Raw genomic sequence first — 18141 nt, forward strand, 5'->3', positions numbered from 1 at the left:
GCTGTGAAACCTTTACATATAATTATTACAACTCAACTGTAATTTTAAAAAGCTAATAACGCTGTCAGGAGTTTATTATGGCGATGGTCATTTACAGTGCCGCAGGGCTGCACAGCATCATATTGACATATTTCTCATTTCCAATTTGTAGGTTTTCTTTTTCATCATAAATAACATTTATACATTTTCTTCTTCTGATATTATGTCTTATTTTGTCTGATCATATCTACTATATTGAGTAATACGTGAGTGTGGTGGGAAAGGTTGTTTGTCTATATGTGCCCCGTGATTGGCTGGCCACCAGGCTGAAGACAGCTGGGATAGGCTCCAGCACCCCCGCGACCCTTGTGAGGATAAGCCGTAGAAAATGAATGAATTGGGTAATACAAATTGTAAAAGTGACTGTAGAGGTGTTATTTCATGACTTGAGGGCTCTAATAATGTTTGAAATCTGATTTAATAGATTGTAAAAAAAAAATATATATTCCATTCATCAACATTTTGTGGCAATTGACTGATTGCAGTCACGTGTAGAACCAATTATCCGCCATAAACAAGGGAAACAATATGTCCCTATCACTGGACAAATCACATAATAAAATAGCATGAGTGGATTCCATTGACAACAGGCTAAGCCAATCAATCCCAGAGTGCCAATCGCTCACCTGTTAAACTCAGTGCCATTTTTCTGGCATCATTGTCGACTCCCTTTGAATTCGCCATCACTCTGCCTCAGCTTGGCGGCGGCTAGCTAGTAGAAAAAAAAGAGTTAGTTAGAGTTAGTTTGGAGCTCTTTTGTTATTATAATAATTATTTCCAAGTTACCAAAGTTGTTTAATTAACTGGTCTGGGGTCTTTTCCAGTTGATTTGGGGGAGGTGGGAAACGTTTTCCACCAATGCACTGCATTTCTTCTGATATTTTTCCTTTTGAGACAATTCAGTTTGGATTGAACCTATAAGGGAAATTAACATTAGTAAAAAAAAAAACTCTTAATGTAAACAGCATTGCGAGATCTCGCAAAAATACCTTTTTTTGACCAGTCAATTAGTTCCCATGTGTCCCGGGAGCTGGGATGTTTTTACTGTGTAAACAAAGACTCCATGTTGCTAATGCACCTGCCTTCAGGTTAGCATGCTTGCTAAACTCGTGTACGCCCCCCTCCCCCCGCTCCAGCAGGTTGAACAACACCTGAAACAAACACCCGGACTACGTTACACCGACGGCGACGTAAAATAACAACAAACTCACCAGGAAGACGCGGATATTTGCTTCTTTGTGGAGTCTTTTGACGTCGTTTTTGAATCCATAAGTTTCTTTTGTTGCTGGCCGCCGACAGACAGGTCAGCTACTTCCGGGACGACAAACCAAGTCACAGGTAGGCGAGTTTCGGTCTAACTTTTACAACTTTTAACACAAAATGTAACAGTATATGCACAAGAAACGCTGTAAGATCATACAATATAACATAAAGACGACATTTCCGGGTGAATATATTGTACAGTAAATGCCCCCGTGGGTGAGCGCGTGGAGGTTAGTTGATGAGGAAGTATAGATCTGGAAAACATAGAATTGTTGACTTGTTCGCGTCATTGAACATTTTGTGCTTTATTTGGACGTGAGCGTGATTAGACTCAAATGAACAAAGGCCGGCGTTGACATGGAGACAGTGAGTTATTTATGAGGCGGGCTGTAAACAAGCAGGGTGTCATAAACGTCCCACCTTGGCAACTTTTTATGACTCGACATGGAAACTGACACTTTTGAATCTGTACTGCTGCCGCCATTGTGCTTCATTGCTTCTACAAATGACCGCTTTATGGCTGGATTACCTTGCAGAAAACCTAATATGAGTATTATCAATCACAAGTGTTGCTATTGGCGTTAATGAAAGTGATTGGGAACACCGGTGTTAACACAGAGATGTCCGAGCGGGGAATCGAACCCAGGTCTGTTAGCTGTTTGGCCTGCACACTAACCACTTTTTACACCATGCAGCCCTCACACCCTTTTTCATATTTCATATTTGCTTCAAAATGCTGCTAATATTGATCCACTATAGTGGCAGACTTAATTGGATTGAATTGCTTTTGTGTTTGTAGTTATGTTATTGTGAAGTACTGCATTGTTTCATGATATTGTGAAGTACTGCATTGTTATGGACCACACAGTCTGGAGATCCGGCTTGAAGGCTGTTATAGAACTGTGTAAGTGTGGAGTTTGCATGTTCTTTCCTGTGCTTGCGTGGGTTTTCAGCTCTGGCTTCCTTCCACATTCCGTGATTCTGATTACTAATATCATAAAAATTTAACTACTGAACACACATGCTAGGTAGCAAACGACAGGAGGTCCTCGCAGGAGGTCCACAAACAAGTCTCCTTCTTACAATGGCGTTGTAAGTTAACATTAATACATGTTGGTAAAGGCAAGTACTATGTAGTACTCTGCTCACCATGCATCAATAATGATAGTGATAACACATTACAGTACATAACAGTACATGTAGTCAGCCATGGCATGGCATGGTAGTGGGGAAAAAAAGTTGCCCTCCCGTCACTTGTGGAAGTGGTATTTTTTTTATTTAGCTTCTTACTTTCCTCACTCTGCGCTTAAGTTTAGAACAAATAAATTGGAGGCTAGCTTGTTATATGCTATGAGCGGCGGCCATCTCTTATGTCACTGCAGTGATGCAATGTGGTGTAAACAAAGTATAATAGGAGCGTAAAGATGACTATCGCAGGGTTATTTCTCGTATACAGCCATCTCGAGTTAATTGGTTCCAGACCCGACTGCAATGAGTGAATTGCTGTTTACGTTAGCATGTTGTTTTTTTCTGTACAGCGTACTTACGCCATTACAATATACTGTATGACTGTAGTAATGGTGGCTTTATTTGGCTTTACACTTGACCACGAACCACGAAACTGCTATAATTAATAGCAGTATTAAATTTTGGAAAATGACAACATAGTGAGGGAACAATGTTCTTTGACACACTGCAATCAAATGCATGGGAGACATCATGAAGGGCAAAAAGTACGTATTGCTCCGCCTACCTACGTAGTTGTCTTTGTAATCCTTCATGGCAGTGCGTACTAACATGGAGCGTCATTAAAAGGAGGACTGCCCGTTTAACGGTGAATCCATCCATCCAGTGATCCTATCAGATTCCACCTTTTGTATCAGGATGTTTTGATGTGAAATGTAAAGGTAGCATCACGCTATCCTGTTGTCATGGCGTTGGCTAAGACCTTTAAATGTGTTTACAGTGGAGCAGGTGTGGTTAACCCATGTTAAATAAAGCATTAGGAGTTATAAAAAGCACTGGGACAGACGCCACATTTTTCACGTTGACATTGCTGCACACGTGAAACAAGGCTTTGTTAATCGTTAACTCATCCTTACGTGGATTGATTAAACCCGACATGTTCAATTGTTCGCAGTCGCTAGATCTTATGCTCACTTTACAGGAGTTTTACAAGATCTGCAAGATTAAAATGTGACAAGAATCTGCTTCAGAAAAAAAAGTCTTATTGACATTAAAAATAGCATTGGTGGATTCCATTGACAACAGGCTAAGCCAATCAATGCCAGAGTGCCAATCGCTCGGCTATCAAACTCAGTGCCACTTTTCTGGCATCATTGTCGACTCCCTTCGCATTGGCCGTCACTCAGCTTCAGCTTGGCGGCGGCTAGCTTTTTCATATTTTTTCACTGTACTTTTTTCATCTTGTCCCGTTCTCATAGACCCAATCTCGTGTCTCGGGTGACACCCCAAGTAATTCCTCTTTCTGGTAATCCGACATGACGCACGTGTGAAGTCATGCGTCTGGCTCGCCAGCATCACCTAAGTTGACTTGAGGGCGTGGCAGCACATGTGATTCATAACCACAAGCATTGGTAACCTCCGTCATAGCATGCACTTGAGCCCAGGCTGCTAATCCCTTGTGGGACTTAAAGGACACTGTAGGACCACCGACGTTCCCTTGGGGCGGGTGGGCCTTACGCGGTCACATGATGGCAAGGCATTTAGTGGTAAAAGGTCATGATATTTTTCAACTATTTGAGTCTCAGGTGATGGTGAAAAGTGTGATAGTCAAATTCTAGAATTTAGAACTTTTAGGAGTGCTTTTATTAAGCCCTACCGGGAAACACAGCGTTTTGTATGTCAGTATGTGTTGTGTTTGTACACACGCTTGGTTTTGTTTTGTTTGTTTTCTTCTGTCTCCTCTAGTGAGGGGCGGGTCATCATCCAATAGGAAGGAGGTTTTTCCCTCATGGCATCAACGTCTACGACTACTGAAGTCACAGTTTGATCGCCTCCTCTGTCAAAAGTGGAACAAACAAGTTAGCAAGTTGACACCTAGCATGATGTCAATATAAGATAATACCTGAAAAAATATATAAAACGCTAACATAGTAATGTTGGCATACCAGCAGTCTAACATGTCTAACATGTAACTGTTAGCATGCTAACATGAACCCACTGTGTGTGTAAGTTTATACTTTTGAGAATAGCAAAATAATAAAATAATGCTAATTTTAGCATGCTAACATGTTTGCTGTTTGCATCACCAAACATGAAAACACTATTTATGTAAGTTTATTCATTCATTCATTTTCTACCACTTATCCTCACGTGGGTCACGGGGGGTGCTGGAGCCTATCCCAGGTGTCTTCGGGCGAGAGGCGGGGTCCACCCTGGACTGGTGGCCATCCAGTCACAGGGCACATATAGACAAACAACCATTCACACTCACATTCATACCTATGGACAATTTGGAGCGGCCAATTAACCTAGCATGTTTTGGTGAACTTGCAAACTCCACACAGAGATGGCCGAGGGTGGAATTGAACCCAGGTCTCCTAGCTGTGAGGTCTGTGCGCTAACCACTCTTCCGCCGTGCAGCCCTATGTAAGTTTATAAGTTTGAAAATAACAAAAAAGCCAATTTGCTCATTTCAATGTGCCAGCAGTTAGCATGCTAAACATAGCATGTTACCACCCCAATCTCATGCATGTTCTCGTCTTGTGACCCCCCCCAATGAACACTATCAAGTACCAGCAGGTATCATGTGTACCAAGTACAAATGTCCAGAGCCATTCAGATGTTTTGTGTTTGTATTCGGTCAATCAGCGTACTTTACCTGTGAAAGTGCAACATCAGCACGCTTTTCCCCACGCTGCCCAGTTACACCAACTCACTACTGCATTCCTTGTGCCTGTACAGCACATGAGTATTCTTTCACACAAACACACACACACACACATGCACGCCCAGACATTATCCTGACAGCGTGCAGGGTAGGCAGGGCTCTGGTTTCATTCAGACGGGAGGCAGCTGTGAGGTTAGTCTCATGTTTGCGTGCTTTGGCTGCTCGCCGCTCCACGCCGGAGATATCGCCCGTGGTGAGTAGCATACGCAGATAATAGCAGTAAATACGGGCAGCTTGTTTTCTACACCCAGACAAGCCGAGGTAGTAGTTTTTGTGTCATTTGTGCAAGTCTGAACATAGAACAATGAGAAGAGTTGGTCTTAAAACTCCTTTTGTTGCGCTGACATTTAGGGCAACTTTACTTGCGCTTGTTATGTAATATTCATGAGTTGTTGCATCTGTACATTTTTGCCATGGTTCTTCCCCCCACAGACGCTATATAGAAGTATCGGCATACATGGCCATCGACTTGTGGCAAGTCAACGTAAAAGAAAAAGCTCTCCTGGGAAGACAATGTATAAGCGTCTTGTGGGAATTTTTGTCATTCCATCCAGAAGAACATTTGGGAGATCCGAGGTCACTGATGTTGGATTGAGAGACGTCCGTCTTTGTATTCCAAAGGACACATTCATGCTAGAACAGAAAAGGACGTGGGAAGAATAGAAGAGTCCAACATGTCTTGGTAGATTGAAGGATTAAGGAGTCTACCCTCGGGGTTCTCAAAGTATGTCAAAGTAGTCCTTTAACAAAACACGGATGAGGCCTCCCTGACACCTGAGAATCCAAGTTTCTGGAGCCTTTTTTGTGGTGTCATCTGCTCCGTTTTCTCTTTCATCGTTAGGAACTGAGAATTGATCTTGCCTATGCCTTAGCTTAGCACGTTTTTAAAACTTTTACAACTCAAAATCCTCTGGTGGTTTGTCTTGTTTGCCTAATGCAGTATATACAATACTATATGTTGCCTAATGGTAAGTCCCTCCCGAGTACTAAATGTTGCCTAATGGTAAGTCCCTCCCTGACTATACAGTACTATATGTTGCCTAATGGTTAGTCCCTCCCTGACTATACAGTACTCTATGTTGCCTAATGGTTAGTCCCTCCCGGACTATACAGTACTATATGTTGCCTAATGGCTAGTCCCTCCCTGACTATACAGTACTATATGTTGCCTAATGGCTAGTCCCTCCCTGACTATACAGTACTCTATGTTGCCTAATGGTTAGTCCCTCCCTGACTATACAGTACTATATGTTGCCTAATGGTTAGTCCCTCCCTGACTATACAATACTATATGTTGCCTAATGGTTAGTCCCTCCCGAGTACTAAATGTTGCCTAATGGTAAGTCCCTCCCTGACTATACAGTACTATATGTTGCCTAATGGTTAGTCCCTCCCTGACTATACAGTACTCTATGTTGCCTAATGACTAGTCCCTCCCTGACTATACAGTACTATATGTTGCCTTATGGTTAGTCCCTCCCTGACTATACAGTACTATATGTTGCCTAATTGTAAGTCCCTCCCTGACTATACAGTACTTAGTCCCTCCCTGACTATACAGTACTATATGTTGCCTAATTGTAAGTCCCTCCCTGACTATACAGTACTTAGTCCCTCCCTGACTATACAGTACTATATGTTGCCTAATGGTTAGTCCCTCCCTGACTATACAGTACTTAGTCCCTCCCTGACTATACAGTACTATATGTTGCCTAATGGTTAGTCCCTCCCTGGCCGTACTACGTATATGTTGAGTGTATGTGGTCTAGGAGGTGAACTGTTTGTACCAAGAATGTGTTCCTACTTGGGTTGTCCTCATGAGGGAGAATGTAAGTAGATTAAGTACACAAAGGGAGGGAGCGCTGCTGATGGAGTGCAAGGGGTCGTTAGCGACAGGACCGACTTTACTGCCCGCTTGGTTCAAACTTGTTTTGTCTGAGCAAAGATTTGACTTGCAGTCGGCTCTCATTTGTCTCATTTAGCTCCTCCTGTGGAATATAGCGGGATTTTTTTTTTCAGCTGAAATGAGAATTCCTTTTGTCCCTCAGGAAGCCTGCTGAGAGGAAGCAGCTGCGGCTCGCCGCCATGTTGCTATCGCTCGCTTGATTTGTCATTTCCTGTGGCCACCATGAGCGGGAATAGTTCCCGAAGCGCCTCATTACACCCCAGTGTGTCTCTCTCTCTCTCTCCACAGAACATGAAGATATGGACGTGATGGACCTCGTTTCCAACTGAGTGGATTTACCTTTGAGAAGTTCAATGGCTGCAACAGAAAGCAAGAGCGCTGGCGGCACCGCCACCGCCACCGCCACCGCCACCGCCACCGCCGGCTTGTCATGGGCGAGGGTCTGCAAGGAGTGCGGGCAGCCGCACGAGGGCCAGGAAAGCCACCTGTACGAGTACCCCGATGACGTGGACGACGAGCTGGTGTGCCACATCTGCCTGCAGCCCCTCATCAGACCCATGGACACCCCCTGCGGCCACACGTATTGCTTCCACTGTCTGGGCAGCTTCTTGAAGGAGCAGGACTTTTGCCCCGTGGATCGCCAGCGCCTGCAGCTGCATCAGTGTCGCCCCTCCAGCCTGCTGGTCAGGAATCTGCTGGACAAGCTGACTGTCATGTGTCCTCACGCCGCAGAGTGCCAGCAGCAGATGCAACGCTGTGAACTCCAGCCTCATCTGCACAATAGGTACCCGTCCTACCGCCTCTTTCACAATAACAGTCGGCTTTTATTTCTACTGATTTTGGTGATCCACCACGGGAGTATAAACAAAACATAAAAAGTAGAGAAATAGGTCAAGTAAAAATAGATTAAAATAAAAGAAACATCAAAAGCAAGAGTAAGAAATGAAACAGTTGAACCCAGAAAGTGCAAAGGATGAAAAAAACACTTTTAGCACAAAGACTGCAAGCTAGCTTGACCTTTCGGCCAATAGCAGGCCCTAAAAGTAAAGCGGAGATGGATCTTCTTAGTCCCAGTTTGCCTGGGGTACTTCCTCAGCCGGGGACAGTAACTTCCTGGATGAGCTTCGCTGGTTGCCAGGCAACATCCCTCAGCTAAGCTAACTGGTTGATGGTGAGGAGAGCGCCGTTTAATGGGCACGAACCAGAGTGGTATTGATCGTTCTAATCGTCTGCTAAGGATTCTGAAAGCATATTTGTAACTGATAGATCATATATTCAATTTACCCGTCACAACAGTAGGTACATATGCCTGCAGCGGTTTGATTGCCACACTCTACTAAACGTTGTCCAATCATGTCATCCGTATGCAACCTTGGGTTAACTTATATGGCGACATGAGGGGGACGCGTTATTAGAACCCAGGGCTGCATGAAATGTGAGGGAATTTGGACATTAGAGTGATAAATCGGATAACATTAAAAATAGTATAGATAACAGATTAACAAAATTAGCCAGTGAGGTGAGCAAATCAAGCGCTTCCTTTTCTCCTGCCTTCCCCTCAGCTAACTTTGGAGGTTTGCGACGCAGACCCATATAATCTGATTTTTTGTTTTGGCCCTTTATTGGCCCTATATCAATATCTGATTATTATTACTACTACTACTACTAATAATAATGTATTCAATATATAAGGCGCTTTCCATTCTTCAGTATCACAAATTGCTTCAAAGGAAAAACGACTAAAAAAAGAGGAAAAAAAAAAACAAAACACAAGCATTAAAAACGTGAGGGCAAAATGAATTATTAAAAATGGGTTGGGACTTCCCTAATTGATACACCTGTATAGGGTGACCAAATGTCCTGTTTAACTTTATCGGCCACCTGAAATGTCAGCGCCGCAGCGATTTGAAAAGTGCCGAAGGTTTGCTGCTCGGAGCGTGTGCCCGAATACAGTGCACCTTGCTGGGCCACAGCAGGTATCTTCTCCGTTCATTAGGACTAATCGACATGTACACTTGTTCAAATCCTTTTTTCTTCCACTCCTTCTTACCTACAAGTGTGCACAAACTACAAAAAGTAGATATCAAAATTTTCACTATCATATGATAGATAAACACGGTTATGATTTGGTGCACCTCGTCTGCAACCGCAGTGAACTGTGCTTGAGCTTCTTATAATGTACCTAATGAAGTGACCTGTGTGGATGATGTGACATCAAGTATCAAAAGTGTCACATGCTGGTCTGATGTTGAAAATAATTAACATGAGAGGCTAGTCATGTGACCCCTAAATTGTGTAACGCCTCATGGACGCACAGCTTCAGACACGCAACAGCGGAGGTTACCGAGCTGTAAATCAGTAGCCTCGTTATCCACACGGTCAGCGAGATGCTTATCAAGTCCGAGGTCGGCCGTGACGCAGCCTGTTGTGGTCGGCGGCCCCGTCCCGCTGCAGCGCCCCAATGCAAACATCGAGGGAGCAAAGTTGGGACTTGTGAGGAAGAATGTACTGAAATGAACCGGTGTCACGTGTGTTTTTGTCGCCGTTATCACGTCCACGCCTCTCTTCCCACCTGACACAAAGCCAGTGATCTGTCATCACTTTTATTCCCGCCTTCCCCTCAGATGCCCTGCCTTCAGGAGACTGCGGGAGGAAGCGGAGAAGAGGAAGAGGCCCTCATGGAACGAACTGAAGGGGCGTAAGGGCGACTGCGAGTTGCCTGCTGCTGACGCTAAACATTCGGAAACTCCACCTCGCAGCGCCACCAGAGACCAGCCCGATCCTGGGCTCATTAACCCCGCCTACGAAGAAAGCGAGGAGGGTAAAAAACATTGCATAAGTGATTATTATCTATTATGTAGGCATGATCATGATGACTGGCTAATGTTTACACAAGACCAATAGAGGTTGTACCCATCCCCCGACCGTGGGGGTTGGTTGTAGTCCTAGAAGAATTGCTGATGAGTCCTAAGTCTGCTACAGGTGAATCATTAGTGTAGCTGTAGGAACACGCAGCCGCCCTTGGACTGGAAAATCACCATCAGCGTTTTGCAAGCCTGTCTGGAAATAAATATTAGTTTGCATGGTAGCTACAGCCAGCATGCAAACTAATATCATGCGTATGGAAATAATAAGGCCAGTTGGAAAATGGCACCAATGTACATTTAGCGCTGTTGGATCTTAAGGGGGTTCTAAGCAGAGCAAAAAGTGCAAAAAGAAAAAGACAAACACATTATAAACTAAGCAATTTATGGAAAACTAGCATTAACGTGAATTAGAAGCTAAAGCTATTAGCTAAAAACAAACCTGAACCCCCCCTGAAATAGAAATCAAATGTTAGCTGCCCAAGTTTTGTGAATGCTTTGGTCATACTTGATGCCCGTCTTCCCTGGAGGCCAGTGGGAATGTTTCTCCAGGTGCTGAAGATACCTTCACTGTCTGGAACTCATGCCCAGTTTTGTAAATCCAGATGAGGGGAAGACGCAGGATGGTCCAAAAGAGTCAGCTAAAGTGTTGAAAAGCCAGTCATGACCACACAGACCAGGGTCTTCAGTCACTAGCAACATCTCCACATCTGACGTTTGACGCCCCTGCACCACCTGAAGCTCCATTGTCCCATTGAAGGATGGAAGCCATCAGGAGCGTCCAGGGAGAAGAAGACTTTCTTCCATCTTTCAATGTCCCATGTTTGGTGCTCTTTTGCTCATGCCAAACCTTGAAGGAGACCAGACCGTTGGAGATGTTTCTTCTCTGGCAGCTTCATTGGGGTTCAGGATGGTCCCGTGTCTTGACGGACAGCCAATGGGATCCTGGCGTTTTAGTTCCATGAGCCTCAGGATGTTCTGGAGAAGTTAGAAATGACCGTCTTACTGCGTCCGAGCTCAGCAGCAATGGATGGCTACCAGAAGCCTTGCTGATGCAGCTCAACAATCCCACCTTGTTGCCCATCCGGAGATGACGACAGTGGGAATACCTGACGCTAAATCACATTCAATCCACATTTTTCATCAAGCTCTACTTAGAACCTCCTTAAGATCCAAGCGTGCCAGATGTCCTCTGAGCTCTCCTGTTTGTTTAACTGTGTACACCACAAAATCCAGCATCACGTGTATCGTTCAGCAGCACGTTATTGACACTACGCTATGTAACATCTAAACCCCTGAAGGTCTTTTAGCTTCCATGACGGCATTTAAAATAGACCGTGTTCAATTGAATGAACCACAGCTCCCTGCTGTGGGGCAGCCTTCATGCAGCCAGAGCCCCATAAAAACGTGATAGATAGTACATCTCGTAGTAGTACAGCTGTCGTATTGTGGGGGTGGTCCACAGACAACACGCCGCTGCGCTCCAGCCTGGTGGCCGAGTCCAACGTGGTGGAGCTCTTCAGAGAGGAGCCCGACGAAGAGCTGGGCCTGCGCATCGTGGGGGGCAAAGACACGCCCCTGGGCAACATCGTCATCCAGGAGGTCCTCCGTGACTCCCAAGCGGGCCGCGATGGCCGTCTGGCACCCGGCGACCACATCTTAGAGGTGAGGTGGGCGCCCTGTACGGACGTGCTAATGTGTTGGGGGTCGGGGGCGTTCACATGATGACATACTATCTTGTACGAAGTACTAGAAATGATATTCAAAGTAAGCGAGTAAAGGATGCAGTATATTAGATCATTCTTGGGTAGTAACTGTTCACCACTGGTAGTAGTACTCCTCTTCGCCACATTCCCTCAAGTTTTGTAAACACTGAGGAGAATGTGAAAGCAGATATTCATGATAGACAGGTTTGGTCTCCATGGCAACAAGGTGTGGTTACTACCGGTAATTGCCGTGAGCACACTCTCTCTCTCTCTCTCTCTCTCTCTCGGTTCCTCTTCGGTTCTGCTGTCACTGACTGACCAAAGTACTTTTTTGGTGTCAGTCCTTCAGCAAGGCAGCACTTCAACCTCGATATGTAAATAAGACCTCGACCAGCAGGATGTCGGGTGTGTAAACTGATGGTTAAGAGCGAGGAACGTTTGTTTTAGTATCTTGCCAAAAACATGCCCAAACTTGGAGTTTCTCTTCACACGTATCAGGATTTATGAGATGATCCGATGCCCAACGCTAGCGTTGAATCTGGATCTGAAATAGAAAACAACACAAGGACGAGACATGGGAACCAAACAATGGATTCCTTGGATTGACATTATTTTATATGGGAAAACTTGCCTATTTTTATTTTTATTTTTATTTTTATTTTTATTTTTATTTTTATTTTTATTTTTATTTTTATTTTTATTTTTATTTTTATTTTTATTTTTATAAGTCGGTCCCTCTGGAACAATTTAATTTAGGATCCACTGTATGTGAGAAATATGCTCATTTTTATTCATAAATGATAAATGACAGAGCAGGAGTATATAGTATATTTGCATGCATGAACAGCTCCTTGGTTAGAGTCCATTTTGGTTTAAGTTGGACCTTCTGGAATGCATCAACAATGCTAACAATGCTCCCTTGAAGTAAACACGTATTGCTCGTTTCATGGCGTTTGCAGGTGAACGACATCAGCTTGGCGTCCGTCCCTCACGCCCGGGCCATCGCCGTGCTACGCCAGCCCGCCCTGCTCAGGCTCACCGTCATGCAGGAGAAAGGCTTCAAACCCAGGGAGCCGCGCTCCGATCATCACCCTCCCTCGTCCACCGCCACACCGCCGCCCTCGCACAGCGCCCACGGCAACACGTCCTCCGCCCACAACCCTGGCACGGTGCTGCAGGTGACGCTAATCAAGAGTCAGCGCGCCGAGCCCCTGGGCATAAAGCTGATACGCAAATCCGAGGAGAGCGGGGTCTTCATCCTGGATCTGCTGTCCGGAGGGCTGGCGGCCAAGGACGGCAAGCTGAAGAACACCGACAAAGTGTTGGCCATCAACGGACACGACCTGAGGCACGGGACCCCCGAGAGCGCCGCCCAGATCATACAGGTACTCCCCAGTCTACACACGGTTACATCACGCTAGCTCATTTAGCTTGGGGCGGGTGAAAGTAAAGTGAAAATGAAAGTAAAGCCGTCCTTCATGACACGTTCCATCCATCACATCCATCATTTCTTCCCACGCAGGCCAGCGAGATGCGTGTTAACTTTGTGGTCATGAGGCCGGCAGAGCCGATGGAGGAGGGCGGACCCCAGGGCCGGGCAGCCAGGAGGGTCCCCGAGCCACAGTACTTCAGGCGCCGCTCCACCTACATGAAGGTACCAAGGAACCTTAATCTCCGCCCTGCCAAGCGACACGCCAAACTTGTGCGTGTTATGTTTTGCTGGAGGTCTGGAGGACCAATCAGTGGGACTTTCACTGAATGATCAATTAGCGGAAAGGAGGCTGTTCAGTCATCTCTCCTTGTAGCCTTGGTGGGAAAATATTACACATTTGTATCAAATTAATCAGACTTTTCAAATGAATTAATCATGATTAATCCCCAAAACTTATAAGATAAATGACAGGATGATATGTGGTGGTCCCCCAACCTGAAGGTTGTGGTTCGATCCTCCCTTCTGCTGTGATCATGTCAAAGTATTTTTGGGCAAGATATTGAACCCCCAGTTGCTCCCCCAGGAGGGAAATGTGCTAACAGTGTCAAAGCGCCTTGGAGGTGGAAAAGCAAAAGACAAGTGAAAGATTGTTTACCATAATGCTGTGTATTAATATTATTATCATAGTCGCACTTTGAGCCAGTTATGAGGGTTGCATTCAAAGACACCACTTTTGGGATTTCCAAGCATTCTTAAATGCAGCAAATTGCACTTCCGCTGTAAGAGTGATCGGAATATCTGCTTACTGTTCCTCTTTATTTGGAGCTCACATCCAGGCATAATAAACACGTGGTTGTGATGTCGGGAGTGTCCATGAATGCACCTCGCTGTGGTCCACTGACAATGAGGACGTGTTTTCATTCATGGCGGCCATGTTTTTTCCAACGAATCATTCTCAAATTTTACAGGTACCAACATTTTTGGGATCTTCAGCTAAACAGTCTGACGCTCCAGCGGCTATTTTGCAGAGCACGACATATGAGGTCAAATCTGGAGTTGAACGCCATTGCCACCGTGTGGCGCCGTGTCTGTCAGACACCGCACGGGTGCAAGTCCTGACACATTTTGGCCCTTTGGTAGAAGCGTTAGCTTGCGCCCATGTACGTACTGTACACACGAGTGGGTTGTATCGTTTACAAACGGCGTGCATGGCAGCTTCGAGCGTGCTTAAGAAGCCATCGTTTGTCTTCACGTGGTGTAATTATGACGTTAGCCGCTTTGTCAGTCCCTCTCTGTTGTTCATACAGCGTCACCAGGAAGAATAGCGGCCCCCCCCCGCCCCGCCAGCTGGGGGGTGAATAGCTCTGAGAGCAGACACCTGCGTCGGAGCGTGGAGATGAAAGCAGCGGTGGAGGGTCTCCTTCTGTCCTGATCAAAAGGCCCGGGGTGCTGCTAGTCTGCCACAATGGGGGCCGCTGCCTCCTTCTTGTTGTTTTTCTTTGGGGGGCCTTGTTTCTTTGGGTGGCAGAGGATCAAAGCGGGTAACAGTTAGCTTTCGCCTGCAGAGTCGAGCCTTTTCGTCTCGCTGGGGGGGGTGGATTCCCTGCTGGGGGGGAGGAAGAGCCCCTCACCTCCCCCAAGCTTCCCTTCCCGTCAGTTTACAGTCTCCGCCGAGTCAAGCAGGAGGTTGGCGGGAGCTGTTGCCTTCCACACATCTCCATTACGAGAACGCAGTGTGGGAGGTCACACGTTGCCTCCGCCGAGCCCCCCCACCCCCACCCCCACCCCGCTCACATGCTTCACATTTGTTACTAGCGAGACTTGAGAAGAGGAATCAATTAAGGCCGGTTGTTACAGTTGATTGGCGGCACCACTCCATGCATGTGACTTGGAACTGGAACGTCTGCCGTGGGTCTCAGACCACGCCCTCAAAACAGGATGTCACCGCTTGGAGCTACTGCTAACGTGGGAGCACACGGGGGCGGGGGGGGGCTCCCTATTTCTGTTTGTTTGTTTTAGTCAGCAGGGCATTTCCTGCTACATGGAAGATGAATCAAATCTTCCAAATGGACGGAGTTCCAGGAATGATCTGCTTTTTATGACGGGGGGGGGGGGGCACTGCTGGTTTCAGGAGCTACGTACTGCAAAAACATGTCAAAGATCCTTTATATGGCAGGTGTACGCTGTTTTTAAGGGTCTTCTGGAAAAAAATGGCAAGTCAAAGATCTAATATATGACAGGAGTGCTTTGCTGTCTTGAAGACCCTAATGGGTTAGGTTGACTTACACTGAGTGCATAAGTATGTGGGAAGAAGAGTGAAATGCAGTACACTGAGTGCATAAGTATGTGAAAAGTAAAGTAAAATGCAGTACACTGAGTGCACAAGTATGTGAGAAGTAGAGTAAAATGCAGTACACTGAGTGCACAAGTATGTGAGAAGTAGAGTAAAATGCAGTACACTGAGTGCACAAGTATGTGAGAAGTAGAGTAAAATGCAGTACACTGAGTGCATAAGTGTGTGAAAAGTAGAGTAAAATGCAGTACACTGAGTGCATAAGTATGTGAGAAGTAGAGTAAAATGCAGTACACTGAGTGCATGAGTATGTGAGAAGTAGAGTAAAATGCAGTACACTGAGTGCATAAGTGTGTGAGAAGTAGAGTGAAATGCAGTACACTGAGTGCATAAGTGTGTGAGAAGTACAGTGAAATGCAGCAAACTAAGTGTGCGAGAAGTAGATTGAAATGCAGTACACTAAGTGCATAGGTGTGTGAGAAGTAGAGTAAAATGCAGTACACTAAGTGCGTAAGTGTGCGAGAAGTAGAGTAAAATGCAGTACACTAAGTGCGGAAGTGTGTGAGAAGTAGAGTAAAATGCAGTACACTAAGTGCATATGAGTATGTGAAAAGTAGAGTGAAATGCAGTACACTGAGTGCGTGAGTATGTGAGAAGTAGAGTGAAATGCAGTACACTAAGTGCATAAGTGTGTGAGAAGTAGAGTAAAATGCAGTACACTAAGTGCATAGGTGTGTGAGAAGTAGAGTAAAATGCAGTACACTAAGTGCGTAAGTGTGTGAGAAGTAGAGTAAAATGCAGTACACTAAGTGCATAAGTGTGTGAGAAGTAGATTGAAATGCAGTACACTAAGTGCATAAGTGTATGAGATGTCAGGAAACCTGCTGTAAATGAAAGTGAAATGTCGTGTGTATGGTCGGTGTTCTGAAAGTGGTTGTTGGTCTTCCAGGACCCTCCTGGTGGTTTTTCCAGTCAGGAGAAGACGGTGAGCCTAAAGAAGGAGCCTCGTCTCTCCCTGGGAATCACCATCGCTGGAGGGAGAGACGGTCGCAGTCGCCTTCCCGTCTACATCACCAGCGTGCAGCCGGTTGGATGTCTGCACCGAGACGGCACCATCAAAAGGGGTACATGGATGGATGGACGGATGGATGGATGGATGGACGGACGGCTATCGGTATCATCATCGTATTGTGGTTTGTTGGTGTCAGGTGACATTCTGCTCAGCATCAACGGCGTGGACCTGACCCAGCTGACGTACGGCGAGGCCGTCTCCACCCTGAAGGCGCAGGCGGCTCAACCCCAGGTGGCGCTACGTGTCATTCACACCATTTCCCAAGACTCCCAAGAGGACGGCGAGGGCGTGGGCGGCGACAGAGCGGACGCCCCGGAGGACGCTCGGGAGGACGCCCTCAACTGGACGCCGATGTGGACAAGATGGCTGGGCTTACCCAGGTACCCTCACCACTTCATCTGAATGTGAACCTGTCGCTTGCATTGTGTTAGCGTTGATGCTAACTGAAGCGGTGGGCTTCCACAGTCACATGCACTGGTGTCGGGACATCGTCCTCCAGAAGAGCAACAACGAGAGCTGGGGCTTCAGCATCGTGGGAGGCTACGAGGAGATTGGCGGCCAGCAGCCCTTCTTCATCAAGACCATCGTGCCGGGCACGCCCGCTCACTTTGACGGGCGCCTCAAGTACGTATCACCCCCACCGCACCACATCTCGGGTGTTCCCGCCCTAACGCCACGCCGGTTTGCCCCCCCCCCCCCCCCAGGTGCGGCGATGAAATCGTGGCGGTGAACGGAGCCACGACGGTGGGGATGAACAACTCGTCGCTCATCCCCATGCTGAAGCTGCAGAAGAATAAAGTCACGCTGACCGTGGTGTCCTGGCCGGGGAGTCTGGTGTAGCCCCGCCCACACAGCGTTGCGCTGCGGCCCTGCTACTGCTGACACAGCACAGGACTCGGACTCGTGGGATGCCCTTCTTAAAGGGCCGGCGCGTGCGTGAATGACTATGGGTTTGATGTGATGGCCATCCAAGTCTTTCATTGTTTGGGACAAATTCTTCATCCTTTTGAGTCTCACTTGTATTTTGGGGACTGTTTTTCAGCTGGACAGTTGAGATGAAGGATGAAGGATGAAGGTGGCTCCTCATCACCAAATCCCGAGGATGATGATGATGATGACGACTATAAAGACCAAAGTATCTACTTTTGCTGCACTTTGTCCAACTTGATGCCCTTTTAGAAGGTTCCCTATGATGCAGAACATGCAGATGTTCATGCTTTTTTCTCCATATTTCTATTTATTTGTATTTACAGCGGCACTCTTACGGCCAGGAATGTATATTTGCCCTTAATTCTATCCTAAAAATCCGTCTTCCGTCATTATTTCCTAGCTTGACCAGCAGCATTCGTGCACTGCTGTCATCCCTTTCAATAAAGTCAAAGCACGAAATGGCGAAATGAACCGCTGGCTGTACTAGCGTGGCTTTTAGCTTTTTGTATTTTTTTACAGTAGTAATTATTGTTAAATGTTTGACTTGAAAAAAACGACATACTAACCCCTTACGTTTTTTTTCAAAAATTGAGATCCAAGATTTTTGGCCTTTTATGCCATTTTTTGATCCTTCTGGGGCCCCTGTTGAGTGTGTGTGACGTTTCCCGTGTTTATTTTAACAGAAAAGTGCATTTTGAGCAAGTTGAAAAAACTGAAAAAAAC

The 18141-nt window shown here is 46.1% G+C and overlaps 1 protein-coding gene and 1 long non-coding RNA gene across 9 annotated transcripts; one reads left to right on the forward strand and one right to left on the reverse strand.

Annotated features, from left to right (window-relative positions):
• Nucleotides 1-511: 511 nt before the first annotated feature.
• LOC131116739 (uncharacterized) lies at nt 512-1616 on the reverse strand. The gene is made up of 3 exons (XR_013625447.1): nt 1251-1616; nt 826-954; nt 512-751 (listed from the first exon to the last, which is right to left on the reverse strand). It is a non-coding gene; the product is annotated as an uncharacterized LOC131116739 (long non-coding RNA).
• On the forward strand, nt 1089-17906 carry lnx2b (ligand of numb-protein X 2b). Of its 8 annotated transcripts, none has more exons than XM_078788534.1 (11): nt 1089-1377; nt 7410-7515; nt 7546-7905; nt 9746-9942; nt 11451-11650; nt 12651-13076; nt 13214-13345; nt 16366-16540; nt 16625-16868; nt 16954-17112; nt 17193-17906. In XM_078788534.1, exons 2-11 carry the CDS (start codon nt 7475-7477, stop codon nt 17326-17328), a joined length of 2070 nt encoding a protein of 689 aa, XP_078644660.1. In that variant the 5' UTR covers nt 1089-1377; nt 7410-7474; the 3' UTR covers nt 17329-17906. The 8 variants fall into 8 exon arrangements, with proteins under 8 accessions (XP_078644660.1, XP_057920481.2, XP_057920479.2 ...); XM_078788536.1 differs by lacking the exon at nt 1089-1377 and adding an exon at nt 1650-1668; XM_078788535.1 differs by lacking the exon at nt 1089-1377 and adding an exon at nt 5252-5408.
• The last annotated feature ends 235 nt before the right edge of the window (nt 17907-18141 follow it).

This window comes from Doryrhamphus excisus, linkage group LG23 (assembly GCF_037039965.1).
Source record: "Doryrhamphus excisus strain RoL-2023G ecotype Guam linkage group LG23, RoL_Dexc_Guam_v1.1, whole genome shotgun sequence".
NCBI classification, from domain to species: Eukaryota; Metazoa; Chordata; class Actinopteri; order Syngnathiformes; family Syngnathidae; genus Doryrhamphus; species Doryrhamphus excisus.